This window comes from Phocoena phocoena, chromosome 5, assembly GCF_963924675.1.
Source record: "Phocoena phocoena chromosome 5, mPhoPho1.1, whole genome shotgun sequence".
Lineage (NCBI taxonomy): Eukaryota > Metazoa > Chordata > Mammalia > Artiodactyla > Phocoenidae > Phocoena > Phocoena phocoena.
The window spans coordinates 63,920,829-63,940,286 of NC_089223.1; the positions used below are offsets into that span (position 1 = coordinate 63,920,829).

Genomic DNA, 19,458 nt, shown 5'->3' on the forward strand with positions numbered 1-19,458 from the left:
CTACCAATATTACTAACAATTAAGCTTCTGGATATGGTTTTAGGTTCGATGGATTTTGACAAGTGTATACAGTCATGTAACCATCACCATAAACAAGATATTTCTGAATATACAAATGGACAATGGCCAGATTATATATAAAAATAGAACTCTGCCCCACCACCTGCAGCAACCAGCTGAGGAAGCCATTACTAGTATGTTCAGTAACCAGTCCAGGAAGTCAAACTACTATCTGTAGCAACCAATCTAGAAAGCCTAATAATAGCCCCTGTAGTAATGGGCCCCAAATGACCAGGACTTGATTAATAACCCAGCTTCCCTGATTTTGGCCCCCACTTCTGACTTAGGACCAACTATAGAGAAAGCCATATACATATCTTTAACCAATCACCTAGTATGCTTGGCTTCTTGTTAGCCCGCCAACACCTCCCCCATGCCAATGACCTCCAATCAGGACTCTTCCTCTAAAGATGGATATTCGGACTATTTGAAATATTTCACTCTTGCAAACAATGTCACATGCCTTATGCATTTGTCATTCTGTATCTTTGCCAAAGTACCTTTGGGATGCCTTTGAGTCCTAGAAATAAAATTTCCATATCAAAGAGTAAATGTATACGTAGTTCTGCAAGATATTCTCAAATTCCTCTCCTATCAGATTTGTACTCTCTTGCATTTCCAATAGCCGCGAATGAGGTGAACTGTTTTCCCATTCCCGATGGGATATTGTCAAAGTTTTGAATTTTTTCCAATAGAGAGGTAAGAAACAGGATATTTAATTTGTATATTTAATTTGTATTTCTCCTATTATGGGCAAGGTTAAGCATCTTATCATATGTTTAAGTGTCATTTGCAATTCTTTTTCTATGTATGTATCTTTTACTAATTTTTCAGCAAATTGCAGTTAGTTTTTTTAACTCTTCAATTTTAGGAGCAATCTGTATATGAAAGGTATAAACGTATTGCTACATAACTTGCGCTTTTTCCAGTTTGTCATTTGTCGTTTGATAGAATATAGTTTTTCTTTTCATGCAAAGGCTTCTTATATTGATGTAGTTAAATTAATCATTTTTCTTCATTGTTTCTAGATTTGAGTGATAGCTAGGAGTTTTCCCCACTCTTAGTTTATAAAAAAATTCACCCATGTTTTCTTCTAGTAGATTTAAAGTAGTCCTTTTTTTCTTTTAAACATTTTTATTGATGTATAATTCACACACCATGCAATTCACCAATTTAAAGTGTACAATTCAATTATTTTTAACATATTACATTATTTTTAAAAATTATGGTATAATATATATAACATTAAATTTGCCATTTTAACCATTTAAAAATGTATAATTCAGCAGCGTTAATTACATTCACAGTGTTGTGCAACCATCACCACCATCTGTTTCCAAAACTTTTTCGTAACCCCAAACAGAAACTCTACAACCATTCAGTAATAACTCCCCATTTTTTCTTCCTCCCAGCCCCTGGTAACTGCTAATCTACTTTCTGTCTCTGATTTTGCCTAGTCTATATATTTCGTATAAGTGAAAGCATACAATATTTGTCCTTCTGTATCTGGTTTATTTTACTTCACGTATTTTTGATGTTCATCCATGTTGTAGCATGTATCAGAACTTCATTGCTTTTTATGGCAGAATAATATTCCACTGTATGGATATATCACATTTTGTATATCCATTCATCTGTTGATGGACACTTGCATTGTTTCCATATTTCGGCTACTGGGAATAATGCTGCAATGATTATTGGTGTACAAACATCTATTCAACTCCTTGCTTTCAATTCCTCTGGGTATATACCTAGGAGTGAAATTGCTGGGTTGTTTGGTAATTCCATGTTTAGCTTTTTGAGGACACGTCAAACTGTTTTCCACCATGCTATACCATTTTACATTTCCATAAGCAATGTATCAGGGTTTCAGTTTCTCCACATCTTTGCCAACACTTCTTGTTTTCTGTATTTTTAAAAAATAGCCATCCTAGTAGGTGTGAAGGGGGTTACATTTTGGTTTTGATTTGCATTTCCCTAATGACTAATGATGCTGAGTTTCTTTTCTTGTGCTTACTGTATACTTTGCAGAGATGTCTATTCAAATTTCTTGTCTATCTTTGAATTAGGTGTTTGTCTTTTTGTTACTGAGTTGTAGGAGTTCTTTACATTAAACCTTTATCAGATATACAATTTGCAAATGTTTTCTTTCATTCTGTAGGTCTGTTTTTCACTTTCTTGATAATGTTCTTTGATGCAAAAGTAACTCTGTTGAAGTCCAATTTATCTAATTTTTCTTTTGTTGCTCTTCCTTTTGATGTCATAAAAATCCATTGCCAAATCTAAGGTCCCAAAGATTTACCCCTATGTTTTCTTCTAGGAGTTTAATGCTTTCAGGTTTTACATTCACACCTTTAATCCATTTTAAGGATATTTGTGTATGCTGTAAGAAAGGGGTTCAGTTTCTTTCTTTTGCATGTAGATATCCACTTGTCCCAGCACTATCTGTTGAAGAGATTATTTTTTCTCCTTTGAATGAACTTGGCATCCTTTCCAAAAATCAGTTGACCATAGATGTATGAGTTTGTTTCTGAACTCTCAGTTCTATTCCATTCATCTGTATGTCTATCTTTATGCCAGTACTATACTGCTTTGATCATTATACCTTTGTAGTAAGTTTTGAAATTGGGAGGTGTGAGTCCTCAAACTTTGTACTTCTTTTTCAAGATCGTTTGTCTATGTGGGGTCCCTTGCAGCTCCATATGAATTTGACTATTGACTTTTCCATTACTACAAAAAAAGCCATTGGAATTTTGATAGGGATTAGATTGATCTGCAGATCACTTTGGGTAGTACTGACATCTTGACAATATTAAATCTTCCTGTCCGTGGAAACAGGATGTATTTCCACTTATTTAGACCTTTCAAGATAATTTTTGATACCCCTTAGTAGAATATTAGTTTAGGCAAAACCATCCAACTCCTTCCAAAGTTACCAGAGGCAAAAGTCCAGAATATTGAATGAATGCATCGAAACACATTTCACTGCAATTCACAAAGCATCACTTTATTTTCATATGAATAGTAGTCACTGATAAAGGGAAAAAAACAAAATCATGACTATCAATATTTACTTAGGGAACCATTTTCATAGAACACTGATGAAGGAACATGGTATACATATTCAGAGTCGCAGGGGACACAGGGACAAGCACACTAGATTGAAAGCATAAAAGCATATTCTCATAAGGACCAAGCAATCCTTGTTGTTGGAGGACCAAATGAAATCATCATTAATGTAAGTAGAATCAAAGTTCACGATCCGTAAGTCCTTCTTAAGGTATGCATGATTCAGCTTGTTTACAGTTCGAACAAAGGCATATTTGGAAGCACAACTATATGCTTCCAAACTGTACACTTTCTTGAAGTGCAGATCAAAAAATGGATTGTCCTAGAAGAAAAAGAGAGACATGATTCAGTTTGTAGCCAGGAAAGTAGCTAGATTTCCTGGATTCTCTCATATTGATTGTTGTATTGATTGTAAAGTATCAGTATCAAACATTTTCCCAAAATCTACAAATGAGCTTTCCAAAACTACCCATTTCAAACATGTTGCTTCTATAAAGAACAATAAGAAAGATTATTTTTGAAGCATCTGTGATTTTTCAATTATGCAAATAAATATGTGTCAAAATGTGCAGTTACCAAGTCTTCCCAGGGTAGTGAATTTGAGAGGATGGATGGGGATGGAAGAAAAGGATAAACCCAATTATAGACTTCCACAGGAGAGAAAAGGTTTCTCCTTTTCTCTACTAGGAGGTCGGTCCCTTGTGCTATTTCAGTAGTAGAAGGGGGAAATACAGAATGGCTAAGCAGCCTTTGGCATACAACAGATCACCAACTTGCTGGCTTTGAAGTTAATAGCAAGGATCGTTAAATCATTTGACTGAAACTGACAATTTACTAAAGACTGACTCACTGGATTGCTCTAGGCTGTATACTTCTAGTGGAGATGTTTCAGGGAAAAGTAGGCATCAAACCCAACCTAGGTCCTACATGTTAAAATAATAATCATTGCTACTGTTACTAATAGCAGTAACAACTATGCATTGCATTTATAAAGTGATTTTCAATTTACAAAATGCTTTCGCATTCATTATCTGCCTGACTCCTAACTCTCTTTGAGGGCAGAGGTTTTCAGTTATTTATCTTTTGTGTATCCACTCAACAAATGTGTGTTGAGCTGATCTGAAGTCATCCTATAAAAAGAGAAGTGGAGGTAAACATTGCCCTAAGTGATAAAGAGGCAGAGAGACCAGACCAAGCAAAAGTATTAATGACTTTTTACCATGAGGTGTGTAAAGTTTGTATATAAGAACGTATGTATTCGCAATTTCTTTTTCAAATAGGAAAATTCTTAGAGGAGACAGGAAAAAGAACAAGGGTTTTGGAGTTAGCCAACCATTTTGACTCTGATGTAACCATGGGCAGGGCACTTATTATATTTGGCCTTCACTTTTTGGATAGGGTTGCTATGAAGTTTGTATGAGATTAATCATTTAAACTGTGATACTAGTATGGAGCTTAATGAATGATAATTCCTTTTCCCAAATCTGTCCCCAAAGATTGTGATACCGGTGTTAATATCACCTTGCTTTACACTATTAAAATTTTTAAAAAACAAAACAATACTTTAAGAAAAAGAATGTACAAGGGTGTTGTGATTTTAAGTACAATGTTCTCTAGTCACACCTTGCAAAATGTTTCCTAGCTGTCATGATTGCAGATTGAAATCACACTCATTCCATCACCAGATACCAAGCATACTCCTTATGTAGTTTCCTCACAGAAACATTTACTCCTTATCATGTAGAAAATATCCTTTGTTCTTTTGAGATACTTGGAGAGGATTAAGTTTTTCCATTAGCCTGATAATTGAAGCCTAAGCAGGTATGAACATAGAATACAAGTTCGTCCATCTGTCCCTTCTTTCCTTCCTCCCTCCCACCCTCCCTCCCTTCCTTCCTTCCTTCCTTCCTTCCTCTCTCCCTCTGTCTCCCCCTTCTTCTCTCTTTCTTTCTTTTGATAGAGCTAAAAGGGAATCTCATTGTTCATTCAGTAATCCCTTGTTTATAGTAGATCAAATATAATATAATATAATGTAATGTAATAGTGAAAAATAGTTTCCAGAGGGGTGAAGCCCAGGTCACACATGTAGTTATTGACAGAGCCAAGACAAGGACTAAGCTCTCACTCAGCCCAACCCCATTTCCTGCTACATCATTCTCTCTTCTGTTGCACTACGTCAGTCTCCAAATCTCCAGTCATTCTGATTTCTCCTTTATAAATTGACTTCAATTTCAATTCCATTCCATTTTAAAGTTGACAACTTTTGGCTTGAAATAGCTCTATTTAAAACTGTATCATTGCTATCGAGAAAAATATAATATATGCTGACTCCTGAGGATTCAATTACAAGAGGGAGGACAAGTGGAAATTCCCAGAACAACTGAGATATTTTTACTTCATCCACAGAAAAGAAATATTTAAAAGAACTACTCTTTGGATATTATAGGTTTTCTTCTGGCAGTTTAATATTTTAGGCCCTAAAGTGATCAGAAAAATAGAAATACTCAATTTCCCTTTTGTATCTAGTTCACTATGAAAGATAACAATCTTCAAATGGGAAAGGGAATAATTAAGAACATAGAGATGGAATTAAAGGCCAGAAAGGTGAGGAGAAAATAGAGCAGAGCTAGCTGCTTCCAATGAATCTAAGCTGACAGGCTTGATTAATACATCCCTGGGCACTGACCAAGCTTATAGAAAATAATTATGACATTAGTAACAATTGGGGTATTACTCTTGGGGTTGGTATAAAAGATGGGGTCTGTAAAAATCTTTCTTTCTTAGAAATTTATTTCCTAGTTCTGTAGAAATGGTTGTATTAGATGTTCTCTATCATTTAATAATATACTTGCAGACTAAAAGATATAAGTGCTGTATAATTGGCTGTATAAAATCAGCCAATTATGTTAAACTAGCATATCTACCTTTATTCATATTCATATTCATTTGAATATGAATAACATATTCAAATATGTTATTATGAATAACATAATTCAGGCTGTCATTAGCCTGAATAGAAAGGCCTTTAAAATTGATTTTTTTTAGAAAGCATTTGAATGCATTTTGTTTGGCATTATATTTATTCAATAAAGTATTTAATTAGTGCTAAGTTGGACCCTGTTGCTAAGCCCCAGCAAGCAATCATCCTAGATAGGGTTAAACCCCCAGTAAAATTGCCATATTGCACATGTCTTAATGAAGTTTGAATGTTAAATAAATTGTATATTCACTTGACGACTTGAGAAAAAATTAAGAAAATGGTCAAAAAAAGAGGTGGGCATGATTAATTCTTGAAACTACAGGTTAGTGAACTTGACACTGACTTGTGATAAAATTCAATGCAGTATAGAAATTTTGGCAAATACCTAAAAGTATATAGAAGAAAATACTTTAAAAATTTGTACCCCTATGACACAGAGATAATTATTGTTAAAGTACTGGTTAGTTTCATATATACATTTACATACCCACATACATTTTTTTGTATTAAAATTTAAGGTTCAGCTTTCAATTTTCAATACTATGATAAATTAAGTATGTAAAATGAGATAATATTATAGAAAAGTTTTGTATTCAGCTGACTTTTAAAAAACGTATTAAGTGGTGAACAATTGTGTTCTGAGGTATTCTTTTGGAAACATGACTTTTAATGACCATGTAATGTTCCAGCATAATGACATGAAAAAATATATTTAACTATTTCCTAAGTGTTGAACATTTAGGTAGAATATAATGTCAGAAAAAATGCTATGTGATTACTTAGGAAAGAAAGCAATGAAATCCAGCATGCCTTCACCAAGAAGTCATGCCAAACACACCAAATTTTAAAAATAGGATTCCTAGGTGATAAGATAATAGCAGATAACATATATTGATTTCAGTAAAGATCTTAAGGGAAAAATTTAGATAGTCAGACTAGATAATTAATAAGGCAGAATTAAGTGGCAGAATTAAGAGCTTGTGTCCATCTAACTTACCACTGTATCCTCAGAGCCTAACAGAGCCTGGTATACCATAAATTCTCTGTGAGTGACTGAATACACAAATTTGTAGAGATGATGAACAACCAGTCCAAAGAAGACAAATTGATAGATTTGGAGGTAAAGTCTAGTTCCATCTCTAGAGTAGTTATTTGACCTTAGGCAAGTCAGTTAATCTCTTTATGTCTCATTTTCCTCATCTGTAAATCAGGAGTAATGATAGAATCTAATTCATGGAATTTTTGTGACAATTATGTGAAGTTACATATGGAAAGAGCTTTTTGTGGTTCCTGTCATCTGGTAAGAGTTTACTGAGTGTGAGATGGTAGCAGGTAGCAGTACTACTAGTAGTGGTAATAATAGTAGTAGTAATGATAACCTGTCAATTACCTAGAGGTATGCACTTAGCCCTGCCTGCTTCATCATTTTTATTATTGACTTGAATGAAGTCCTAAATGCTGTGTGCATTAAATCTGCATCATACTATAGTGAATATTAAAAAATCAAAATATTAGAAGATTTGATAGGTAGGAACAATAGGCCAACCTAAGAATATGGCATTTAATCAGATTAAGAATAAATGAGCTTAAATTCTAATTCATCCAACAATAACAGAAATATTTATTGAGTCCCTGATAACTGCCAGGCAGAAGGCTACAATAAAAGATGAAAAGGAATGGTTACAGTTTTTTTATCCAGAGGGGAGACAGAGTAAGCCAACAGTTGCAGTTTGTTGGATTATTTACATCCACTGTGCAATGGGGTTATAGGGCAGGGGGACATGAGTAGGACTTTCCTCCATGGGGAATCTGAGAATGGGGTGAGGGATGGAGGTGACTGAGCTTTCTAAGCCCCAAGAGTATTAAAGCACCTTTGCTGTATAAAGTTTTAGGAGAAATGACCAGATATAAAGAAGCCAGATCATGAAGGGCTTTTATCTAGATTTTATTCCATGTGCGTAGAAGGTGCGGCAGATCAGGTTAAATGGCAATTCATGCCCAAAAGACCTGAGGTCTCAGTTGAGTGTTTACTAGAAATAAGAATCCAGATCAAAGGAAATAGAAACTGGTCACGCTAATTCTAAAGTATTGTATTTAATTCTGGAAAAGCTGAAACATTCCAGAGGAGAAGAGATTACATAGTGAAGGGTGTTGCAGCAATGCCATGGGAGAAAATAACAACAGCGCTATGACCTCTTAGTGTTTGTATAACCTGTCATATTAACTTATTTGATCTTCATATGAACATTATTTAAAGAATGAAATGGTTACATTTAACCCAGAAAAGAGAAAACTTGAGGGAACCTTATTAGTGTCTTCAAACATTGGAAAGGCTGCTATGTGAAAGAAGGATTGGGTTTGTTCTGGTTGGTTCAAATGACGATGCTAGGACTGATGGGTGGATGTTATAGTGAAGGAGATTTTAGTTAAACATAAGTGGGACATGTAAAAATAAAGGATGTTAATTTGGAAGTAGAATGGATTTACTCATGTGGTAATGAGTTCTCCATCAGTAGAAGAGTTCAAGGAGAGACTGGGAAAACCACTTTCAAGTGGTCACACAAGAGATTAAAGTACACACCCTTTCCCCACTTTCAACACTGAGGTTGTAGGATTTCCAAGGGTTATTGATCCTTCCAGAGGATCATGCAGCTGACAGTAAAATCTGAAGAAGATGAGGAAAGGAATCCCCACAAATTATGGAGGAAACTGGGCTGGGAAGAGAGTGGTGGTGGAAGCATCAGATATTTAAAGTTTCATAACTGGCTAGAAGATTGTGTTTAACCTGTTAAGAAGACCTTGGGAAAGATGCTTTAAATCTAATCGAAAAAATTCAAATTTAAACTCATAAAAACAGAACAAACAAACCAGTAGATCATCCCAGTAGAGTAAACTGTACCACTTAAGAATAATATGTCATTTTAACTCTCAGTACATGCCAAAAATATATGAAGTAAGATATTAACCATAGAGGTCTCCAGCATATTGATCCCATATCTCCCTTACAAAACATAACACTTACTGTATCTGCTTCTTTTCCATCGATCATCCGCAGATCGTTCAAAGACCACTTTTTGGTTACTTCATATTTTTCATCTAAGCCTATTCTGTAGTGTTTCACCATAATTATTTTTACTTCTTCATTTTTGGTCACTGTAGGACAGAAAAACACTTCGTTTACCTAGACTCTTAGAAGATAATAAATTATTCATCATCATACTTTTCAGTATTTATGAATCTCCTTTTCCTATAATAAGCTTGAACGTACATTGTATCTGCACCCCAGTTATGAACCCTGAGGTATCTGAAGCTTCATGAGTATGCCCTCAAATTTCCTCAGTGTGTTAACTTTATTTTTGCTGCAATTGTGGTCACGTACAGCCGCGGTAGTGTCTGTCAGATAGAACACCGAGCTCTGTGCTTTCAGCTCTGAGCTTTGTGGTGGAGGATAGAGTTCAACTCAGGGCAGGAAATAGGAGGCTTAGTGTGAGCATACAGTCAGTGCCAAAGTGTTTACCAGAACAAGTTGGAATTTTAATTTATGACAATATAAGAAAATGAGCACAGGAAAGTAAACAGTTCTGCTCACACAGCAACCCACTGTTGAAGACTGACCATGCAAATACTTGTGCACACTTTTTTTTTAAGTTGCTGTGAGATTTTTGATGTAAGAGTGCTTGCAAAACAGCAACTACTGACCTATTTGGTATCGTTTGAGATTTTTAATCCTCCGTAGTGTGTATCCAAAATCCTAGTATTCAAAATGTGCCATTGAGACAAAAAACTTTAGTACTATACTTTGAAAGGTATGGGAAAATCATTGCTTATTTTATGTGAACAACATGAGGGAAATAATTTCCTGGTCTTAAAATCATAGTGTTTGGTCTCATATGAACACATTAGAAGAATCAACATTTGATGTTAGAGTTCCTGGACTGAAAGTTATCAATGAATTCCCAAGGGAGTATTTACTGGGTATCCACTATTTGCCTGATAGAACTATTACAAATGCCACAGGGAGTAAAAGTATGAGACATGGTCCCTGCCCTCTGGAAACTTATGGTTTTGTTGAAGAGACAAGGCTAACACACATGTGTCACATAAAATATATAATATGAAGGTATACAGGTATATTATAAAGAGGTGGCAGTGGGAATTGAATATCTTAAACTTTCAAGATGGATGATGTCACTTGGAGAGTTACAAGCTGGTTCTGTCTTCTAAGAATGAGACTGGAATTTGTCTTTGGGGAAGACTCTCTTCTGGTTCTGGAAAGCATCACTTTGGCATGACCTCCTAGTTAAGAAGATTAAAACAATATATTACAATATAATCATAGGGATAGATAAGCAATATGGAACAGACTATATGTTCAACAGAAGTTCTAAGAAGGGAGAGGATTTGAATAAAGGAAATAATTATGGAAGAAATAGAATTGGAGATAGAGCTTTAAAATTAGTAAAGGCAAGGATGATACTGACGGCATTTCTAGGTGAAGGACAGTATGACAAAATGAGTAGACAACAGACCCTGAACTTCACCAGGTAGGATTAGAGACAGTGTATTGTATAGATTGATTGGTGTTAGGATATGGTGGACAACAAGGTTAACCAGGTTGTGAAAATGTTTTGAAAAATGACAGAAACCACTGTGGACTCATGGGGTCTCAACCCCCCTCTGATGGGAGGCATTGGAATCTGGCCTGGACAGTAAGGGCTCCAGAGTTGGGACTGGTGAAGGGAGTAGTTATCCTCTGTAAGTGCAGGTGATACTGAAATTAAGGCCAACAGTTGAGCTTAGACTTCATGATGGAGCTGAGCTCAGTCTCCCAGAGAAGGGAGTCTGAGCAGGTTGACAAATCTAAGAAGAGGGCACTATGTCAGTTCAGTGAAAGCTCATACTGTAATACATATTCAGTAAGTCTCTTTCCTCCTTGCACAGGAGACTAATACAGTGGTGCCCTGTTGAAGGAGTATTTTTCTGGAATCAGTGATGCCCAGGATACACTGAAGAAGAAAAGGAAGAAGAACCGGAGGTCCCTAGAAGAGGCAGTGTGTCTTAGTGGGCTCTGGCATTAAACATTCCGGATTCAAATCTTGACACCACTTCTTACAGTGTGGTCTGTAATCTCATTATTTAATCTCTAGAGAGATTAAACCTCAGTTTTCTCATGTTGTAAAGTGGACATCAGAGTGATACAAACCCATAGGGTATAAAGATTAAAGTATATAAATGACTTAGAGTAGTGCCTGGTTTATAGTAATTGTTTCCGTTTTTTGTTTTGTTTTGTTTATGAGGCTGTTGTTGGAATCTAGGCATAGGATGTAGGCAATGGAAATAGAGGTGGTAAATCTAAGTTAGATTTTAAATGAGGCATTCACAACACTGGATGGAAACCAAATACATAAGCATGGTTGGGCGGAATTGTGAATTTAGTCTTTGATGTACAGATGAGCTCCATAAACTATCTCAGAAGAGAAGGAGATGACGGAAGTTTATAGTTTAGGAATGAAGATACAGACTTGGGATTTTTCTGTGGGGACAGGTTTCCAAAACTAGGTTTATAAGGAAAAGAGCAAAGGAAAGAGGTGAAACAGAGTAGAGAAAAAAAAGGTGCCAGCAGAGAGGTCTAAGAAGGGGCCAGCAGAAAAGAGACAAGCCCAACAGTACAATGCTATGGAAATCAAGAGGACAGAGAATTTCAAGAGCTGGAGACAATCCCATGAAGTTACTTTGTTGGGTAATTTTGTTCAGTCCTGGCACGGAATCTGACTTGGGGAAGATCATTGATTTCTTCCCTGAGGGCAGTTTCTCTAGAATGGGGAGGGCAGAAAACAGCTTGTAGAGGGCTCCTTCATGGACTAACTATACTGAGTGCGTACTATGCACCAGTTCTTATGTTAGGTAGGGTTTAGAAAGAGAGATAAGAGAATAAAGGCTATGATTTAGATCACATATTCCAAGAGTCTGGAAGAGGAGTGATTGCATATTTTGAGGACAAAAGGAGTGATTGAGGGGCACGTCCTGGAGGGGACCTAGTGTGGAAGATCTTAACCCTGGGTAAGAAAACTGGCTCAGAGACTGTGAGTCTCCTGAAACTGTGCAACATTTGGTGGGTTTCTGCCCGTGTATACTCCTCCAACCCTAAAAAAGGTCCACTTCCGGTCTAGATGTTAGCTTTGGGAAGAGGAAAGGAAAAGAGAAAAGAAGCCATTAGGCTGGTGTGTTGAAGTGGAACCAAGCATGGTTAATTCTGTCATACTTACTAAGGGCAAGATTTTGGAGGCAGTTCCTTCCACTAGGAGGTAATTGTCTGTCCAGACAAAGGCTCTACCTCAGAACCAAATAATAATGTTCTTGTTGGCTAGCTGTCTCACTGGTGACTTAGGAAGTGGGAGAGGATGGGGAGAAATAACTGGATACTGTATAAAAATATCATTTGAAGCAAATTTCACTGCCTTATCCACTATGATAACCAGCTAATTGACTGTAGACCCACTGATTTGTTTCATTAATTTGATAAGTATTTGAGTGCCCCTTTTGTACAAAGCCCTGGGCTAGGCATTGAAAAAGTGCATTCCCCTATGGTACCATTCCTGCTCTTGCTGAGATTACAGAGAGTGGGATTTCAGAGAGAAAACACACGATCAAGTGCTGTGGATGAGGCATGGACAGGGTCTTATAAGAACATGGAGAAGGGATATCTTCATTCCACTAGGGGTCAGGGAGAGCTTCTTTTTTTTTTTTTTTTTTTTTTTTTTGTGGTACGCGGGCCTCTCACTGTTGTGGCCTCTCCCGTTGCGGAGCACAGGCTCCGGACGCTCAGGCTCAGTGGCCATGGCTCAGCGGCCATGGCTCACGGGCGCAGCCGCTCCGCGGCATATGGGATCTTCCCGGACCGGGGCATGAACCCGTGTCACCTGCATCGGCAGGCGGACTCCCAACCACTGCGCCACCAGGGAAGCCCCAGAGAGAGCTTCTTGAAGGAGGTTATCCGAGTTGTAAAGGACCATGGGAGTTAGCAGAATGAAGAAAGGGGTAAAGGGAGTTCTGGAACAGCATGTGTACAAAAGCGTAAAATACTTGAATCTTTTGAGTCCTTACAGGCATTTAGTATTGCTGGCATGAAGGGTAGGGGTGAATAGGTGGTAGGAAGCAGGGTAGGCAGGAGCTGGTTCCTGAATGGTCTAGAATGCTACGCTAAGGAGTTCAAATATTATCCTGAAAGCTCTGTTTTCGGGGAGATTGATGAGGGTGAGGAGTGTTGTCGCTGAAGGACTTTAGGTGAATGGTCAGGCTGAGCTTTACATTTTAGAAAGTTTTCTCGGGCAGTTCTGTAAAGGATGGGTGGGAGGGAGGGAATGAAGAAAGAGATGTTAAGAAGTTAGGATCTACCAGTCATCGAGTTTTCTTACATTAATGGTCACTGTCCCACTAATAACAAACTAAGAAAATGCACGCTTTAAAAGTTAACCTTTTGGGCTTCCCTGGTGGCGCAGTGGTTGAGAGTCCGCCTGCCGATGCAGGGGACACGGGTTCGTGCCCCGGTCTGGGAAGATCCCACATGCCGCGGAGCGGCTGGGCCCGTGAGCCATGGCCGCTGAGCCTGCGCGTCCGGAGCCTGTCCTCCGCAACGGGAGAGGCCACAACAGTGAGAGGCCCGCGTAACGCATAAAAAAAAAAAAAAAAAAAAAAAAAAAGTTAACCTTTTGATACAATGATGCAGCACAGAGACGGTACAACCTCCTCCATTTGGCAAAGTCGTCTCCTCTGTAGCCAAGGAGGTTCCAAGAACTGTCTTTAGCCAAGAGTCAAGTCTGATCAGGCTGGAGTGGACCCAATCCCTAAGTTCCATACTTGAGTTCTGCTGCTAGCTAAAATTAAATGGCCGTATTCACAGCAAAGTGGAAACATCACATTGTCTTAAAACAGAAATGTGTTTATATAGTCAAAATGTTAACAGAGTTGGTTTCCGTAACATCAGATGTGCCGCTATCTAATTATGATTTAGTGATAGCTATAGACCCAGGGACTTTCAGAATGAACCTGCTCCAGTTTCACTCTTTTAGTTAGTATTTTCAGAACAACCATCTTAATTTCACGCTAACAACTTATCTTCACTTTTAATTTCAAAATAAACATTGTTGTTAATAACTGCCTCTATTATCACGGTGAAATAGTCACTATTATTCATGAGGCTAAGTGGAAAGAAGATTGGCCAAGTGAACCAATATAATTTGGCAGAACAGGAAAAACAGTAGCTCATGAGTAAACTGCACAGAAAAACTTTAAATACATAAACCACTGTCATTTTACAATCCCAGTGTTACATAATTGTTTTCATCATTGAAGTTAAGTAATAGGGAAAAACTACCATGAGATATCAAAGACAAGAAGCCTCAGTGAAAATGTTTCAGTGTATTGGTGATGTCTTGGGGTTGTTGAGAATGCTATTACTGATTTCATCAAAAAAGTAACTTTCAAATAATTTTTCTAGAAATATTTTAATCAAATCGATTTTGGGGCAATACTGGGTACTCTAGGTTTAATGTTTGTCCCTCCTTCCCCTCAATTCCTATGTTGAAATCCTAACCCCCAAGGTTATGGTAGTAGGAAGTGGGGTCTTTCAGAGGTGATTAGGTCATGAGGGTAGAGCCCTCATGAATGGGATTAGTGTCCCTCTAAAAAGACCCCAGAGAGCTCCCTTGCCCTTTCCACCCTGCAAGGTTAGAGGGAGAAAAAGGTGGTCTATGAGGACGCAGATCCCCACCAGACACCGAATCTGCAGGCACCATGTTCTTGGACTTCCCAGACTCCAGAACTGTGAGAACTAAATGTTTGTTGTTTATAAGCCACCCAGTCTCTAGTATTTTGTTTCCTTTTCTTGTTAACTTATTTAACACTCTTTTTGTGAACAGTATAAATGATTTCACAAAATTATTCAATTCTCTGGTTCACAGAGAAGAAGTTCTTTTTTGGCATCAACATGTAATAGGTATGGAGAATTTATGCATACCATCTTCATAATTCTAGCAAATGCCATTTATTTTCAAATGAATTACCTGTGAGTGGAGAATGTTTTTCTAAATATATGTGAATACTTAAATCTGTATCTGAATATGTATACAATTTTAATTTATAAAATATAAATACTTCCATATGTTTACTGTATATTTTATTTTTATTATAAATATTTATTTACAGCATATACTATTTATACATAAATACTTCAGCATGTTTTCACAATAGATACATTCTTTTCTGTAATTTTAACAATATAACCCCACCTTCCAATTTGGAATAAAATTCTAGCCCTATTTGAAGTAGAATTTATCATTTTTTCCCCCTAGTTAGGATTTAAGAGGAGCATACTATATGTAGATGTAAATGTTATTATTTCTGGTTCAGAGAGGCCAACACCGAGGCCACAGCATTGCCCCATATATCACAGCTGGCAGGTGGGCAAAGCAGAGTCATGTTTCACACCAGCTGTGTCGGACTCCTAGCCTTCCAAGGTCCATTCCACCATGCCCTGCTACTTCCCATCCAATCAGCCATAATCACTTTACATGCGATTTCAAGTCCTTCAGAATTTCTTTAACTCATTTGCATTCTCATCACTGCACAACTGACTTGTCCGTTTCTTTTTCTGTACTTTATAGAGCTCCTCCCTCCTTCCTAAGAAGTTGCCGCTTTTAACAGCCAGGGATAATGATGGTCTAGGCTAGGGGAAGCTAATTTCAAGGGGAAATGACCATGTAAACCCTGATGTGGGAGGAGACAGAGGTGCCAGGAAATCCCCAATGTAAATCCTAGCAAACTTCAGAGAGGGAGACAGGATTTAAGACATCTGCTTTTTGACATTGACCAAGTAAGTTATCAAGGCAACAGTAAATCACAATCATCTGGTTGTGAGACCCCTGCAAAAGCCAGACTCTGATTGGATAAATAGAAAGTTTAATTTATTTAAACATATCTTCTTTAATTTGAGAAATGCATGATGGGATTTAACTACTCTAGACTTGACTCTCACAAATTTAGAACTGCTGGATTGTAGGATATAAAGAGGAAATCATAACTATATGTCTCCCTACTCCCAGAAGGTGGCCAACATTCAAAACCTGGAGTTACCTGCCTCAACAGTTGAGATATGGCCTGCTTGATTCCTATCAATGGAGATTTTCTGAGTAAAGCATAGTCAAAGATTTAGGACTAGCAAGCATCACCTTGACTTTATTTTAAATTACTGTTCTGTCTAATTGCATTTGAAATGGTCATAAAGAGATGCCACATTTGGGGAAAGTGCTCTCAAGTTGATGGATGTGATATGTAGAAGAGTCATAAAGTTCATGAATGAACATGACTTATAATGTTAACTTTTACCTGGAATATCACAATATTGTCTTCTCTTTCTCACATCTAAGAGAACCTTGTTTTTCCTTTGCTTCTAACATGACAGAATCATTGAATTTTACTAATGAAAGTGATCACCTACTTTATGTGGCCATTGTCCAGGTGAAAACATTGAACCCTAAAGAGGTTGCCTTCACACATGTTAACAATGCCAACCCCTTGTTGTTCCAATCCTGGTTAAAAGGATTCACGTCATTTATGAAAACAGACAGCAGGTGACCCCAGCTCAGTGTCTTTCTCAGAACTTGAGGATATTGGGGAAAAAATTACATCCATTTACAAAAATTTAATTCTAGGGGTGTTTTTTTTTTCCATGCCAGATAGAACGAGTTAATTATATAGTTGGAGGCAGGCATTAAGATACATGTGGTAAATTAGATGTAAATAATGCCTGGTAAATAAATATGCATTATTGATCTATTTTTTATAAGTTTCTTAAAAAACACATATACACTAATGTTACGTGATGAGTAATTAGCTTTATAAAGTAGGATTATAATAGGTATAAAATTATTAAATTTTAATGTTGGAATAAGCATATTCTCTAATATATTAAGTCAAGATACTTTGAGATATAGTGTTCTGATCGTTGGAATATAATACAGTGTCTAAAATTGTTTCATTTGAACTTTTTCCATTTGATTTCTTTCTTTTTCCTGGACTGATTTTAAGTTTTGTACCTTGCTGATATGCTAAGCCTTACACTTTTTATTTATTTGGCAAAATATGCTAGGTAACGTATTAGATAAATGTTAGTATTCTTATTATTAAGTAGATATTTGTATACTTATTAGGAATTACAGAATTTTAAAGAGTTCTTAGCACTTTCTCTAAAGATGTTCTACTTCCCTTATAGTAGCCCCTCTTGCCAACTTTTGAAAGTTCTTCTATGCAAATTATCAGGAAAGGAATTATAACAAATTTTCCGAAAATGCTGAACTGTGTGCCTTAAAAAGCAAAGTCTACAATGAAAACTTAGAGTTTCTAAGCTCTTTCCTCCAAAGCCCCTGAAAACTATTAAAAAGCATGGATTGGGAAAAGGAAATGCTTATATTAAATTCAATAATGGCACAAGAATTTCTGTCTAAATTCAGCACAAAAATTACTGGTTAGGTAAATCATAATTAAGTGCAAAAGCTTATTCCTACCTTTGGACAATTTTCATGAATTTTTAAAATATGAGGGAAAATATTTTAATTAGTTTAGAGAACATTTCCTTAAAGTTCCATCTTCATGAGCTAATTTCTATCATTAAAATAGTGTTTCTGTGAGCATACTGTGAGAAAGAATTTTTAAAAGATCATTTCTCTTTTCAAAATAAGCCACCAGGAAGTCTAAATAAGCCTCAGAAGAAAATCTAAGGTCTTTTTTTCTTTTTCTTTCCTAGCATGAAAAGAGAGAACCCTAGTTGTCCAGATTGGTTGGAAATAGAGCTGTATAACTCAATTCTCCAATATGTTTAAAAATATATAGAGAGCTCTCTGTTGAATTTTTTAAAACAAGCTCTTACACAAGAAAACTGCATGCCATGCAAGTGAATTAAATAAAAGACTGGAGACTAAATAAATCAGCAAAAGCACATACCCAGTTTCATTTCTGAACAATTAACCAAAATATTCTTAATACAATATTTTTTTGTCTTCCATTTTAGCACTTAAAAAAATTCTGTAGAATCCACATTCTTAATCTTCGCATAGTTAAGTTCTATCACAAGAAGATACATCTGCTGTTATTGCATAGGAAAATAAACACCCAAAAATGTCCTTCTATCACCCAAGCATCTTGGGGTTATTTACGTTTTGAAATGATAACAGAAAGAACAGATTACCTGACACACAGAGGTAATACCTGTCCTGGACCGAGAACTCTATTTCAATAAACTCGTACAGATTCTGCGAGAGTGGCTTAAACAGTTTCTTCTCCAAGTCCTCCTTTACCAATGATGACATTTCCTCCAGTTCCACTTGGCCTGAGGTTCTGGCTCCAGCTCACTCTTTCTCTCCTTCTGCTCCCTAGATTTCTTGTTTTGGTTTGCAGCTCCTATGTGAGTCCTTCCCACCTCCCAACCCTCACTTTCAACTTCTCATTCCTAGCCAGACCCAGGCTCCTGAGAGCACTCAGCGCGGTCAGACCCCTCAATGCAGTATCTGCCCAGTGGCAGCAGCGACGGCAGCCAAAATACAGCAGCGGCATCAGCCCCGCTGTCACTCTCCAGCATCCAGGCTCAAGGAGGCTGCTCTCTGGAGCTCTCCTGTGGTTTGGGGATGGGCAACATATTTATGAACACCAGCAGATACACTTGTGGAGTCCCCTGGTCTCCCTAGTCTAGTAACCTTTTCCGCTTTCACATCACTCTGCAGAAGAAGACCACTACTTCAGCTTGATTCCGTTACATAAATCAGCTGTCTGGCTCTATCGATTGGGATCATCTTCCATTAAGAACTTTGCTGTCATCGGCAAGAGAAAAAGCACCCGTGCTTTCTCCTGACACTTCCAACAAGTCTCTTTCCCTCCTTACTTTCCCCTCCTGCAATTCATTCAGACCTTTGTTTTCAAGAGAGTCAGCATCCATTCCTGCGTCCAAATTATTTTTTAAATGGGCTTACTTTAATATTCTTCATTTCTTTACTCACAAAGAGAAATTTACTAGGTACCTACTGGAGCAAAGCATGGTATCTGTTTCTTGGGAGGGTGGATTTCCTATCCTCAAGAAGCTTATAATCTAATAGAGATGAGTACACCAAATAATTATCATAAATGTTTAAAAGTGATAAATGGCACAAGAGAAAGGAAATATAGAAAAGTTATTTGTACCTGGAGAGTGTCAGAGACAGTGCTGTAGGGGAAGATCTGGAACTTGAAGGGTGAGAGGGAAGTATCCAAGTGGAGGAGGGGGAGATGCATATTCTGTGGAAGGAATGTTGGAACGAAAGCTC

The 19,458-nt window shown here is 37.1% G+C and overlaps 1 protein-coding gene across 1 annotated transcript; it reads right to left on the reverse strand.

Annotated features, from left to right (window-relative positions):
- Window positions 1-3,184: 3,184 nt before the first annotated feature.
- Window positions 3,185-18,471, reverse strand: EXOC1L (exocyst complex component 1 like). The gene is made up of 3 exons (XM_065878326.1): window positions 18,351-18,471; window positions 9,132-9,262; window positions 3,185-3,451 (listed from the first exon to the last, which is right to left on the reverse strand). The coding sequence occupies exons 1-3, from the start codon at window positions 18,469-18,471 to the stop codon at window positions 3,185-3,187; spliced, it is 519 nt and encodes a 172-aa protein (XP_065734398.1).
- Between the last annotated feature and the right edge of the window lie 987 nt (window positions 18,472-19,458).